This window comes from Saccopteryx bilineata, chromosome 3 (assembly GCF_036850765.1).
Source record: "Saccopteryx bilineata isolate mSacBil1 chromosome 3, mSacBil1_pri_phased_curated, whole genome shotgun sequence".
Taxonomy (NCBI): Eukaryota; Metazoa; Chordata; class Mammalia; order Chiroptera; family Emballonuridae; genus Saccopteryx; species Saccopteryx bilineata.
This window is the reverse complement of record NC_089492.1, coordinates 272,513,917-272,527,761: the sequence shown is the minus strand read 5'-3', so window position 1 is coordinate 272,527,761 and position 13,845 is coordinate 272,513,917. Positions and strand designations below refer to the sequence as shown.

The window sequence follows — 13,845 nt, the reverse complement described above, 5'->3', positions numbered from 1 at the left end:
GAAACGAAGTGTTCTATATTTAAACAAAGACATAAAAAAAAGCTATGTTGAAACATATTAAAATGTCTTAAAAACAGTCACTTTAAAAAGTACTGTCTGTGGCCCTGGCCGGTTGGATCAGCGGTAGAGCGTTGACCTGGCGTGCGGGGGACCGGGGTTCGATTCCCGGCCAGGGCACACAGGAGAAGCGCCCATTTGCGTCTCCACCACCCCCCCTCCTCTCTGTCTCTCTCTTCCCCTCCTGCAGCCGAGGCTCCATTGGAGCAAAGATGGCCCGGGCGCTGGGGATGGCTCCTTGGCCTCTGCCCCAGGCGCTGGGGTGGCTCTGGTTGCTGCAGAGCGACGCCCCCGGAGGGGCAGAGCATCACCCTCTGGTGGGCAGAGCGTCGCCCCCTGGTGGGCGTGCAGGGTGGATCCCGGTTGGGCGCATGCGGGAGTCTGTCTGACTGTCTCTCCCCGTTTCCAGCTTCAGAAAAATACAAAAAAAAAAAAAAAAAAAAAAAGTACTGTCTGTGAAGTATCAATTAGAGATTTTTATTTATTCATTTTAGAAAGGGGGAGAGAGAAAAAGAAAGAAAGAGAGAGAGAGAGAGAGAGAGAGAGAGGTGGTGTAGAGGAACAGGTAGCATCAACTCATAGTTGCTTCCCTTTATGTGCCTTGAACAGGCAAGCCAAAGGGTTTGAACTGGCAACCTCAGCGTTCCAGGTCAATGCTTTATCCACTGCGCCACCACAGGTCAGACTGAAGTATCAATTAAAAGTAAGAAATAAATTACTTTGGCCAATGATAGCACAGTGACTAGGCGGTGTTTCCCAACGTGGGGCCCACGTCCCACAGGGGGGCAATTCGATAGTTAAGGGGGGGCAATTTGAAAATGAACTCAACACAACTTTAACTCTTTCGCCCTGGGCCATTTAAATGCAATGCTAGATATCGGTGCCACATTTAATAAAAAATGCAATTCTTAAATAATTGCGGTAAATAATTATTAAGTATAATTTCGTTTGACGAGGCCAAAATATCAACTGGGTGATTGGCGTCGTCAAGTAAACTTCGTCCTGGGTTCACCGCGGAGCGTGCCGTCTGCTGCGGGGAACCCCGGACGTTTTAAAAACTCGCTAAACAACGCAGTTATTCTCACCTAATTGGCCCATCGCAACTTCTGTAGTGTTTCACATCATTCAGTTGGTGAATATTTCAAATATTCAATTTGAAATAAATGTCAGTCAAAACTGTTGTAAAAGCTCGTTGATTTAATAAATATACATATATATATTGTATAGATATAATTGGTAAGTATTTGATTTTATTTTTATCAATATTAAACTCTTTATTAAGTACTTCTTGCATCAGGGCTAGAAAGCAATATTTTATAAATATTATTGGGGCTATAATAGTGCATGCACAACAATTTTAATTTTAGAAGCATAACTTTCCAGAAAATTTTGTCAAGTGGAAAAAATATAGATACCTTTTGATTTGCGGTGGTAGTATAGTAAATGTGTTATATACATTTAAATAAATATGAATTTTTAGTATACGTTTACTCTATGTCACATTGAATATATTTTAACACATATTTTAATATTAGTTTTTAATTGATCTTATTTTTATTATAGCCCATAGTAAAATGAGTGGTGCAAGCAAGAAAAAAACTCGTCAATATTCGGAGGAATATTTAAAATTTGGGTTCATACCCGCTGTTCACAATGAGCGGATTCCTTTTTGTCTTTTATGCCAGCAATGCTTGACTAACGAATCAATGAAACGAGGTCGTCTTGAGGCGCATTTGAAGGCGAAACATAGTGCTCATATTAATTCAGATTTGAGTTACTTTAAAACTTTAAAGAAAATTTTTGAAAAAAGAACAACATTAAAGTCTCTATTTACTGCTCATACTTCAACTAATAATCGTGTTCTTGAGGCTAGTTATCAAATTTCTTTATTCATCACTAAAACTGGAGAAAATCACACTATAGGAGAGAATTTAATAAAACCGTCAATATCAGCATTTCTTAAAACGGTTCTTGAAAAAGATGACAAAGATGTAAAAGCTATGCCACTCAGTAACAATTCTGTTAGCAGAAAAATAGACGAAATGAGTGAGGATATTGAAAAACAACTTATTGAAAAGCTGAAAACAAGAAATTCTCCTTGCAAATGGATGAATCAACTTTGAGAGACAGTGAGGCAGTATTGATAACTTACATAAGATATATTGATAAAGGACATTTTGCTGAAGAAATGTTGTTCTGTAAAAGATTAGAAAGCACCACTACCTCCAAAGATATATATAATAAGCTAAAAAACTACTTAGATGTCAATAATATACCAATGAAAAATATAACATCTTGTGCTGCAGATGGTGCTCCCAATATGATGGGCAAGAAAAACGGCTGCTTAAAATTGATGAAAGATGCGAATCCAGAAATGATTCTTGTGCATTGTGTTATTCATAGGGAAAACTTGGTAGCTAAAAACATCTCGCCTGTTCTGAATGAAGTATTACATACAGTAATAAAGTGTGTTAATGCTATTAAAGCTAGTGCCAAATGTGAGCGTCTTTTCAAGCTATTCTGTGAAGAACAAAATGAAGACCATGTGAGACTTTTACTTCATACTGAAGTAAGATGGCTATCTAAAGGAAACTGTTTGAAAAGATTTATGGAACTGTTTGATACTCTTAGTGATTTTTTAAGCGACAAACCTGAAATGAAGTATCTGTTAACAATAGATGGTAAAGCATTTGTGAGTTATTTAGCCGATATCTTTGAAAAACTAAATATATTAAATAAGCAACTTCAAGGAACAAATAAAACTCTTGTCGATGCAAAAGCAAAGATATTTGGTTTCATTACCAATATTGAGTTGTGTCAGAAACATATTAACAACAAAAACTTTAAACGGTTTCATTGGCTCCAAAAATGTGAAGTAACTGATACCGCTTTACTTGTTACTGTCAATCATTTGAATATTCTATAGGCTGATTTAAAAGAAAGATTTTCTGATTTAAAACAAATTGATTTCCCAACATGGATGATGCAGCCAATGTTAGTGGATTTGTCTGATATATCAAATATGCAGTATCAAGAAGAACTCACAGAATTGCAAAATGATGAGTCAGTTAAAGCTTTATTTAATATCAAAGGAGTGATGGCATGGCTTTGTGAGGAAACAGAAATCAAATACCCAAATTCAACCAAATGTGCAAGAAAACTATTGCTACTGTTTCCATCTTCATTTTTAGCTGAATGTGGATTTAGTGCTGTAAATGATTTACTGGTAAAAAAAAGAAATCGGCTGGATATAACACAACGTGGAGACTTGAAACTAAAGCTAACCAAATTGGAACCTAATATAAAATCTCTGTGTAGCAAAGCACCAAGCGCAAGGATCACACTAAATTAAAATAATAAATTAATATAGAAAAATCTGTATTAAAATTATTTGGAATTTACATTTCTGTTTTTCATTATATGTTTTGAAATTTTACTTACTGTGTTTTGTTAACAATTTCCTAGTGATTTCTTCCTAGAACCTATCATTTATGTTTATTAAGTGAACAAATCAATTTTTTAATGTTAAAAATTATGTATGTTACATAGGGGGGGACATAAAAATTTTAGAAAGGTTAAGGTGGGGCATGGCACAAAAAAGGTTGGGAAACACTGGGCTAGAGCGTCAAACTGGGATGCTGAAGACCCAGATTCAAAATCCCAAGGTCACTGGCTTGAGCACAGGCTCACCTGGCTTGAGCGCAAGCTTGAGCACAGGGTCTCCAGTTTGAGCATGGGATCCTAGACGTGACCCATGGTTGCTGGCTTGAGCCCAAAAGTTGCTGGCTTGAGCAAGGGGGTCACTAGCTCAGCTGGAGCTCCCCACCCTGGTCAAGGCATGTATGAGAATGATGCAACTATGAGATAATGCTTCTCATCTCTCTCTTCCTGCCTGCTTGTCTCTCTCACAATATATATATATATATTTCCAAACAAATCTTTATAATGTCCTTTATAAATAATGAGAATATGTTATGTCTATTATTCATATTTCCCCAACCTAAATCTCTCTCCAGTGAATCTCATACATTACTTAAAGTCAAATTAAACTAATGATTACCTCTCTCTGAATTACAGATAGATGAATTTATAAAATAAGTCTATCTGGCCCCCAACTATTAAACAAAAACATATTAATAAAAGAGCCTATTATAACCAATATTTCTTCACAATATAAACACTGTTTCCTTAAGTGTTTAACAAGGATTAATCTATTTTACAGAATTTTCTTGTTTTCTTTAATGCAGTCATCACAGAAGATAGCATAACATCTAGGACCTACAAGTACACGGCACTACAGGTACTTGTTAGATACCCCATAATTTAAGTGTGGAGATGTAATAGAAGATTTATTTAACATTGAACAATAAGAATGATCAACTGTTCAACAATATCATAAAGGGCTTTAGACTTGCTAATAAATTTAAATCAAAACAGTTTTAAAAAATGTGAAAATAGGCCTGACCTGTGGTGGCGCAGTGGATAAAGCGTCAACCTGGAAATGCTGAGGTTGCCGGTTCAAAACCCTGGGCTTGCCTGGTCAAGGCACATATGGGAGTTGATGCTTCCTGCTCCTCCCCCCTTCTCTCTCTCTCTCTCTTTCCCCCCTCTCTAAAATGAATAAATAAAATCTTAAAAAAAAAAAAAAAAAAAAATGTGAAAATATTTAATTTATACTTGCTAGCCTATTTATTAGCCAGCTAATAAAAATTCAGCGTTAATATATACAAATAGAAAGAACACAAACATAATCACAGAGAGTTCTGCTTCCAAAAGGACTGCCCAGTCTTGGCTAGTCAAATATATCACAAACGGAAGATTTTACTGTACTGGTTGAAACTGGCAGGCATGGAGGCATGGGCTACAAATGGGGAAACAAGAGCATTTCTGTTTTTCTTCTCTTGTGAAGTTACAAACAACTACTATTCTGAAACATAATCCCCAATTTTTGTTTCTAGTTGTTATCAGAAGCCAAAGAATGCCTAAAAGTAAGAAGGCTGTCACTACCGTAAAATATTAGCCAAATGGTCCAAGAAGAGTAGCAATATACAAACCAAAATCAGGCAATACTAATACATCCATAATCTGTGGATACATCCAAATCTTCTGTTAGGAAGATTTTTCTAATTCCCAGCTAGTTTCAGTAAAGGCTACAGAGATAGAATTTTGTAACATATTGTATATTTTAAAACAATACCATATTCTCTCAATTTTCTGACAGTTCTAGGAAAGCAGGGAAAGGTAAAAAGCACACTGTATCTCTTGATTTACACTCACAGAGAAAAATCTGCAGATGTTAAGTGTCCAAAGAATCTCAAACTATCTTCTAGTAAATCATTCTAATTTATAGTTAATGGCAAAGATACCTAAAACCAAAGAACAAAACTTTCCATGCACATAAGATTGTACAAAATTGGGGATTTCCCCCATTATAAGTCATATTCTATCTGGATATTTAGATTACCTGGCTTTAGCAAGAAACTGGCCACCTCAAAATATATTTATTATGCTTATCTAACCAAGGCACCATACTTTATATAAAGTACATAAAATCAATATTAATTCCTCAAAGATTTTCCACTTACAATCAAGACTTAGTACCTAGGAAATTTTGGTAGCTAATTTTGGCAAAAACCCCCCAAAAAACGAGTACCAAAAAATTATGATTCTTGTATTACATGTATCAAATATAATGCTGGAAAGTTGCATATCCAACTTCTATCACACCTGTAACTGAGTAGGTGCTCTGCAAAGAACAACTCATCTCTCTGCTTCCTGATAAGCTATGCTTGCTTTTTGGGGAAAGATCAAAGTTTCTGGGGAATAAAAATCAACATTCTTAGAAACTGCTTATAATAGGATGCCTTACCAAAAGGAGGTAGTCCATACGTTTGGGTTGCCTGAGGGTAGACAGCATACGGTTGAGACTGCTGTATTGTTTGGTACTGAGTCTGCCCAGGATAAGCAGTTTCCGAAACAGGAACTGAGAGGATATGTGCATAAGGTCTAGAAAAGTTCAAGAAAACAAAAATTTGTGTGTGTCATTTATTTCAGTAACGAAAAATAGGGGAAATAGCTAATATCACTAACTGCAAAGAATCAGCAATGAAGAGACTAACCTTCCACAAAATGTCTCTTACTGTGGTCAATAAGTAGAGCTAGTATTTCCTTTTCAGGTTCTACTACATCCTACCTAAGAAACAATTTTATGGAAAAGTTCATATTTCCAAATATGCTCTCAAGGTCTAATTACTATGCTATATAACATTTGTGGTAAGCTATATGTATGGCCCTATGTGAGATAGAAGGATGGATTAAACTTGTGTATGCCCTATGTCTACATATAGAATAAAACCATAAAAAAAAAACCCTAAATAACAGACAATTGGATAGAATAGGATTCACAACTGGTTCTCATTTTCTATCCAGTCCTCTGGGCCAAACTAAAGTTCTAAGAGGAAAAGTAGGATTTGGAAAAGAAGATGAAGGCTAGTAGAGAAAAAGCAAGCAACTACGTTAGAAAACAGGGAGTAGGACTGGGCCCCAATAGCACAAGATCAAGCCTATAAGCCAGGAACCAGGTAACTAAGAAAATCTGGGAAGAGACAGACTCCCGCATGAGCCCTGACTGGAATCCACCCAGCAACCCCTGTTTGAGGCCAATGCTCAAATCAATCAAGCTATCCTCAGTGCCCAGGACTGACGCTGGAACCAATCGAGCCACTGCTGCCAGAGGAGGAGAAAAAAAGGAGAGAGGGAGGGAGAAGATAAGCAGATGGTTGCTTCTCATGTGTGCCCTGACCAGGGATTGAACCCGAGAAGTCCACACGCTGGGTCAACACTCTATTCACTGAGCCAGCTGGCCAGGGCCAGTTGGTGGATCTTAAATGCTGATCTTAACCCCTGAGAGCTCAAAATGTTGCCTCTTAGTGACTTCAATGCACTAAAATCGTCTAACTTCAAGCCTACTTACAGTGGTCGGCAAACTCATTTGTCAAGAGAGCCAAATATCAACAGTATAATGATTGAAATTTCAGAGTCAAATTTTTTAAACTTAAACTGTATAGGTAGGTACATTGTTATTAACTTAATTAGGGTACTCCTAACCTGGCCTTCGCTAAACACTCAATGGGCCAAAGAGCCGCATGTGGCTTGCGAGCCGCAGTTTGCCGACCAAAGTACTAGAAGAAACTGAACATAGATTAGGCTAAAAAATCACAGTATGAGGCTGGCTTGAGTTGTTTTTATTGATCTGTCTATTAAGGTAAAGGAAAGAGAAAATAATCAGAAGTCAATCAGCGATATGCTATGATCACTAACAATATTCCCATTTTCAGTGCCCATTCATTTAGAGCAAGCTTCCAGGTATCAATGATCTATCTATTCCAGGCAACCAACTACTTTTGAAAAAGATATTACATAGACTTCATATTTGGAGGGAATAAACTGAAGTAGGAACAGAGAGAACAACAGAGGTGAAAATAAGTTAAATGTCAACTTAAGTTAGATCAAGTTGAATTTTACAATGAACCTAGAAAAAAGCATATAGATTTTTAAATAATTAGTCAACTTACTTTGTGGAATACATTTGTGAGGTATAATCATTGGATGAGCGAGGGATGTAATCGGTGCATGTCATAACTAAAAGAAAGATATCACCAGGTAAAAAGTTAGAACATTTCAAAAACGAAGTGGGAAAATTACATCTCACTGTATAGTCTTTCAAACTAAATTACAGAATATAGCTTGGATACCAGAAATTTAGAAAGACTATGGAGTAGAAAATACCTCACTCTTCTAATAATGGATTTAGAGACTTTTAGACAGTAAAGAAGCTAGAATGTGAGGGTTATGGAAAAGAGCTGAAGGTTAATACCAACTGATCTCTACCTTCATCCTTCAGCAACATAAACTCTCAGGTATGCTCAGAAGCAAACTTGAAAAGCAAGATCCTTATGTATGAACACACAGACACACAGGGAAAGGAAAAGTTTCTGGGAATTCTGAGACAAACAAGGCAATCGGTGAAAACCAATTACAAAAGAACAACATCAGCTAGTTTATAGGAATACCGCAGCTGTCGTGCACAGAATATGGTACTTACTTTCCTCTGACATGGTAAGGTTTGAAGCAAGGCTTGAAGTTTCAGGTTTCTGATCATTGACTTCGGGGGCGCTTACTTGACTAGGAAAACCAAAGTGAATACATTAGCCCCTGACTGATGTACTGCATTGCTAAAAGTGATTAAATCAAACCCATTTCTTCTGAGGCTATACAATAAAGAGGCAGAGTAAGTCTTCATGATATCCTTATTCTTGGTTTTTAGCAGCTACCTGAAGAGCTATGGCCTGGGTAGTACCCACAGCATTCTAATGTTCTTTCTCATATCCCTAGGCCCCTTCAGGTTTGATATCACTCAGATATTCCAGCTTAGCCAGAAGCAAGTCAGATTTTCTCAAAAGACAATGTGGTAAAGGAAAAATTCCACACTTCAAAATGCCTTTAAGACAATGGTTCTCATAATAACTTGAGTTTTTTCAAGTTATACATGCTTGCTTCCAAGAGGTTCTGAAGCTCAGTCTACTGTATTTCTTTTCTCCCCAAATTAAAAAAAGGCAATTTTATATTTGTTATTATATCCAAGACTGAGCAACATCTTTACTTGTTCTTGTTTAACTTATATAGAAAATGAAGAGAGAAAGGCAAATCATGTAAACTGGGAGGGCAAGTCATTATGTTAGACGCATTAACATCAGGAAGATTCTCACTGAAGTTCTGGTATGGAGGTTATACTGACTTTCCTCACAATATCCTTCCTCTTCCTTCTACCTTAATTTCCACTACCAATTTATTCCCTCAACTACCAGTACAGCATAATCTTTAGGAGTGCAGATTCTATAGCCAGACTGCTTGAGTTCGGATTCCATTCTGCCAAATGTAGTTTCATAACTTTAGGCAAGTCACTGAACTTCTTTGTCCCCTAGTTCTTCAACTGTCAATAAGGGGTAATAATAGAACCTACCTCACAGGGTTGTTATAGAGATTAATGAGTTAATGTATAAAAAGTACTTAGAGCAGAGATCAGAACAGAATAGGTGCAATAATATAACTATAGGTAGTATTATTATATTACAATTTCTCCCCAGTCCAGGCATCCTTCTCACATTCATGTTCCCTAGAAAGCAATCTGCTTTGCTGTTCTACACTCCAGGGAGAAATGGAGGACATTCTACTAGAGGCTCCATATATCCAGAAAGATCAGACTGGCTAAGAGTAGTTTCTACACAGAAAAAAACTTTTTAAAGAAATTTTACTTGTATTTAAAAATCCATAGCACCAAAATTCTTAAAGTTTTCACATCACTTCTGAGCAAACCTCTAATATTCAAGTATAGTATCAATAAAGTTTTTTCCCCCTGGTATATTCTGAATGTTCACACAATTTTCCCTCAGATGAGAAAAAGAAAGATAATTTTAGAGACTGGGAAATAAAACACACCAGGAAAGGTGGTTGGACCACCAAAATAGTTTAAGTGCCTGCTTGAGATGTAATCATGACTGAAAACTGAGGTCAGTCAGCAGTTTTACGTTTTTCTCTCACAATGTTCAGGTGATTGGAAATCAGTATGGAATAGGTAGAGAGTTGAGTCTAACTAGGGTTGTTGGGAAGCACAGGTTGCTAGGAAAATACAACACAGAGGAAAAGGGGAAGAAGTTAAGACTATTTGCAAGGGACTGAGTCAAGTAATAGATCTTATCATTTAAGGAGCGTAAGAAAGATACTAAAGTCTTTTTGAGAGAAGGCTCAATGGCTAACAGTGAAAACATGAAGATCACTTCCTTGGAAGTGCAGAGTAAGACAGATGGACAGTGTGGCAGTAGAATAAATGAACTGGAGTATAATGTGTGGTAGTAAAAGAGTAGCATGAGGGAAATTAAGATGTTAGAGGTGATACAAATACTGGATGATATGGTTGGTGGACAAATGAGAGGAGATAAGAACTGTGAAAAACTAAAATACGTGGTATTGTGGAAGCCAGGGCATGAGGTGCATAGAAGCTGCCTCTTTTCTATAAGGCGAGTGGAACTAATGACTGAGGCATCCCACATTCACTTGGTAATTAATGCCAAATTTCTTGCATTTCCCTTACTTCTGCTTATTCTTCCCATTTCATATTCTGTACATGTGACTATAGAATATTCACCATTGTGTCTCCTCCATGTAACAGAGGCTCTGATAGATAACATGAGTTTGGTACATACTGTTGAATAAATAATGAATGAATAAAAAAATAAATCAAGTAATTTCAAAATGTGAAGACAGGTTAAAAACCAAGAGGGTGGTCAACCTGAATCACGCTCATCATCAGCATGTGAAAAAACTTTAAGTAGATCATTAAAAATAAAGTCAACTGTACACACCTTAAAGTTTGCTCTCCAGATTCTTGCATCTTCACTTTTTTAACCTGCAAAAGTAAATACACAAAGGAATAATGTAGCGATCTGTTTTTGAAATAATCTAGCTATTCAAATACCAGGCTAATATTAATAAATTTCACAGTAACTGGCTTGTCTTGCTTAGATTTATTTAATTAATCCTTATTGTATTTTTGAGTTAGAGATGAACTTCTTTTTCACGTTTCCTTTTGAATGAAAAAAAAAGTATCAGATTCAGGGCAAAATGTTTATCGAATTTTTACATAAGATAAAATAGTTACCAGGATAAAATATCCAAACTGGGATAAAAACTAGTGAGTTTTAAATTTTAACATACATAATTATATCATCAAACATGATATTCCATAAATATGGAATTCTTGAAATCATCTACTCCAGTGGTTTTCAACCACTGGTTCACAGAAAAGTGGTCTGCCAGAAGTTTTGTGACACGTGCAAAATTTCTGGTGGACCAGTAGTTGTCTGCAGATAATCTTTATACAACATCAGGGTGGTTAACTCTTTCACAGACCAGCATAAAATTTCTGGCAGACGGCCATTGAAAACCACTGATCTACTCAAAATTTATTTAATAGAAATGTCTTTAAACTTAAATTACCTACATACCAAAAATAAATTCTTATTAGGGTACTAGTAATTAAAAAAATATTCCTCACGCTATTCTATTTTTTCCCCCAGATTTTCATCTTTTCCAATTCCTTCTGAGGTAAAAAGCATTTACATTGAAACAGTTTAATCTACAAATGAATAATTGATGTCTAACATACTAATGAATTGCCCTGCTTTCATATTACAAAAGAACCTGATTTTAGAGAGCTCTCTGGTTAGAATAGGGGTTATAGTAGAAACATGTTTAGTATGCTTAGCCATACAAATTATGAATAGTTAAAAGTATTTCCAGGCCTGACCAGGCAGTGGAGCAGTGGATAGAGTGTCAGACTGGGATGCGGAGGACCCAGGTTTGAGACCCCAAGGTCGCCAGCTTGAGAGCAGGCTCATCTGGCTTGAGCAAAAAGCTCACCAGCTTGGACCCAAGGACGCTGGCTCCAGCAAGGGGTTATTTGGTCTGCTGTAGCTCCACAGTCAGGGCACATATGAGAAAGCAATCAATGAACTAAGGTGTTGCAATGAAAAACTAATGATTGATGCTTCTCATCTCTCTCCGTTCCTGTCTGTCTGTCCCTATCTATCCCTCTCTCTGACTCTCTCTCTGTCTCTGTAAAAAAAAAAAAAAAAAAGAAAAAAGTATTTCCAGCTAACAAAAGAAGGTAGAAATGCTGCTAAATAATTTTAAACAAACAACAGGAATATAGCTATTGAATATGATTAAATTTCACATTTCAGATACTGTTTGCCTTAATGTGGACAATTATGTCCCTATATAAGTCAGGGATAGGAAGCTTGTGCTACCTTGGCAACAGAGGCAAGTAAACTAATTTAGATACAGCCATATTCACTGGATTACAGAAGTACAGGTTCAAACAATGTAATCCAGAAATTGACAGAATGTAAAACAGTATAGCTACTTTACAACTAGTTCTCAAAAGGTTAAACACAGAGCTACCACACAATATAGCAATTCCACTCCTAGATATATTAATATATGCAAGATATATACTCCTATATAACCAAGAGAAATGAAACATATGTCCACACAAAAATTTGTGCATGAATGTTCATAAAAGCATTACTCAATATAGCCAAAAAGTGAAAACAACTCCAGTATGCATGAACAAATAAAATGATGTGTATGAATTATATATACATTCTAATATTTTTTCATATATATATATATGATATATGTATATGTAATATCTTTTCAAAACTTGAGTTCAGAGACCACTCCTGAGAGCCATAAAGGAGTTTTTTAAGTGCTTCTAGTCTGCCAGAACTAGTCTTGGATTATACCTCTTATTTCAAACTGAGTCCGGTTAGTGTTCCCTTTCACTCTTCAAAAGAGTTCTAATTTGGACAAAATATGAGCTGCTACAGAGTAGTGGGAAAAAACAAAGACTGGGAGAAAAAGACTGAGTCAGGTAAATGGTGACCTCAAAGGCTGATATTTACTCTCCTAATTATTTTTAAGTTAATAAGTGTTTTATGTTTTCTTAGAGTTCGTATTTATTTATTTGGCATCCATTAATCACAGAGCCAAAGTTGTTTATGTCTCCCCTGTGCCCATACTTTGAAACACCTCCTTTATCTAATTCATACACAAGTCAATATTTCCCCTACTCTAAATTAACTCAGGGCAGGATGGATACCAGACACCTAGTGACAAGCCCCTATACCCCAAATCCCCCCTGGAATTATTCAAACTAGCTAATCCTAAACTGTTTACCCTGCTTTGCCTGTGGAAACCCTATAAAGGCTGTGACCTGTGCACTCCCCTAGCTTTTTTCTGCCTGGTGATCAAACTGGTGCTTCTCTCCGCTCCCTTCCCCTGGCCCAGGCCCTGTGTAAAACGCCATACTTCTAATTTCTAAGGGAACAGTGATTAATATTAAACTTTTCTTTCAAATGGCACTAACGCTCAGTGTTGTCACTCCGTCACCTTTATAAATTAAGACCCAGGCACAAATCAAAAAGAAAATAATGCCCCAAGACAATCACCATTTATAGTCAGCAGAAAGTTTCTTTTTAGAGTGCTTTAATTTCTTACCTTCCTCTGGAACATCAATCAGGTTTTTGTACGTTATGTTACAGAAATTGAGTAAGAATGACAAGAAAATGAAGCAGAGCAGAAAAGATGACTTGCCAGCAGGTCAGCCTCAATTCTCACTACCTTAAATAGGTAAGGAGTAACTAACAACAATACCTATTTCAACAACCCTTTTGAAACTATGACTAGACTTTTTACTACATTAAAAACTCAGTAATGTAAAAAAAAAAACAAAACAAAAAAACAACAACTCAGTAATGTAATTTTCTTTCATACACCTAGCATCCCTAATTCAGCTATTTGTTCTCACAGTGTATATCCAGAAACACTGCTGAGAATGATTTTTAACCTTACATTTCCCTTTTTACTAATGTCTCACCAGGGATAGAAAATGGCATTTCAGATGCTTCAAAAGGTTGTTTTACCAACTGCTTATGCCTTCCTAGTGTTATACTTAAATGAAAGGGCTAAAAAAATAATGGCAAAGTAATCAGTAATCAGTATAAATTTCTCAACAAAGAAAAATGTTAAAAACATATTAAAGGACTTTAATATTTAAATGGAAGCTGGTGTCTATTATTCTGTAATGTAAAGAATACATCTGGAACATGAAAAACATCCCGAGTACCTGCTTTCAAAAGTCAAATTTTTCTATGTTGAATTTTCATA

General features: G+C 36.3%; 1 protein-coding gene across 5 annotated transcripts in view; it reads right to left on the bottom strand.

The window, feature by feature from the left end:
- Window positions 1–13,845, bottom strand: part of EYA3 (EYA transcriptional coactivator and phosphatase 3) — a 105,821-nt gene that overhangs the window by 50,865 nt on the left and 41,111 nt on the right. For all 5 annotated transcript variants that reach the window (XM_066269908.1, XM_066269910.1, XM_066269909.1 and 2 more), the window contains exons 3-6: window positions 10,479–10,522; window positions 8,162–8,241; window positions 7,632–7,698; window positions 5,927–6,063 (exon numbers count right to left, since the gene is read on the bottom strand). In XM_066269908.1, the coding sequence (XP_066126005.1) occupies window positions 5,927–6,063; window positions 7,632–7,698; window positions 8,162–8,241; window positions 10,479–10,522 (328 nt within the window). The remainder of the gene's footprint in view (window positions 1–5,926; window positions 6,064–7,631; window positions 7,699–8,161; window positions 8,242–10,478; window positions 10,523–13,845) is intronic.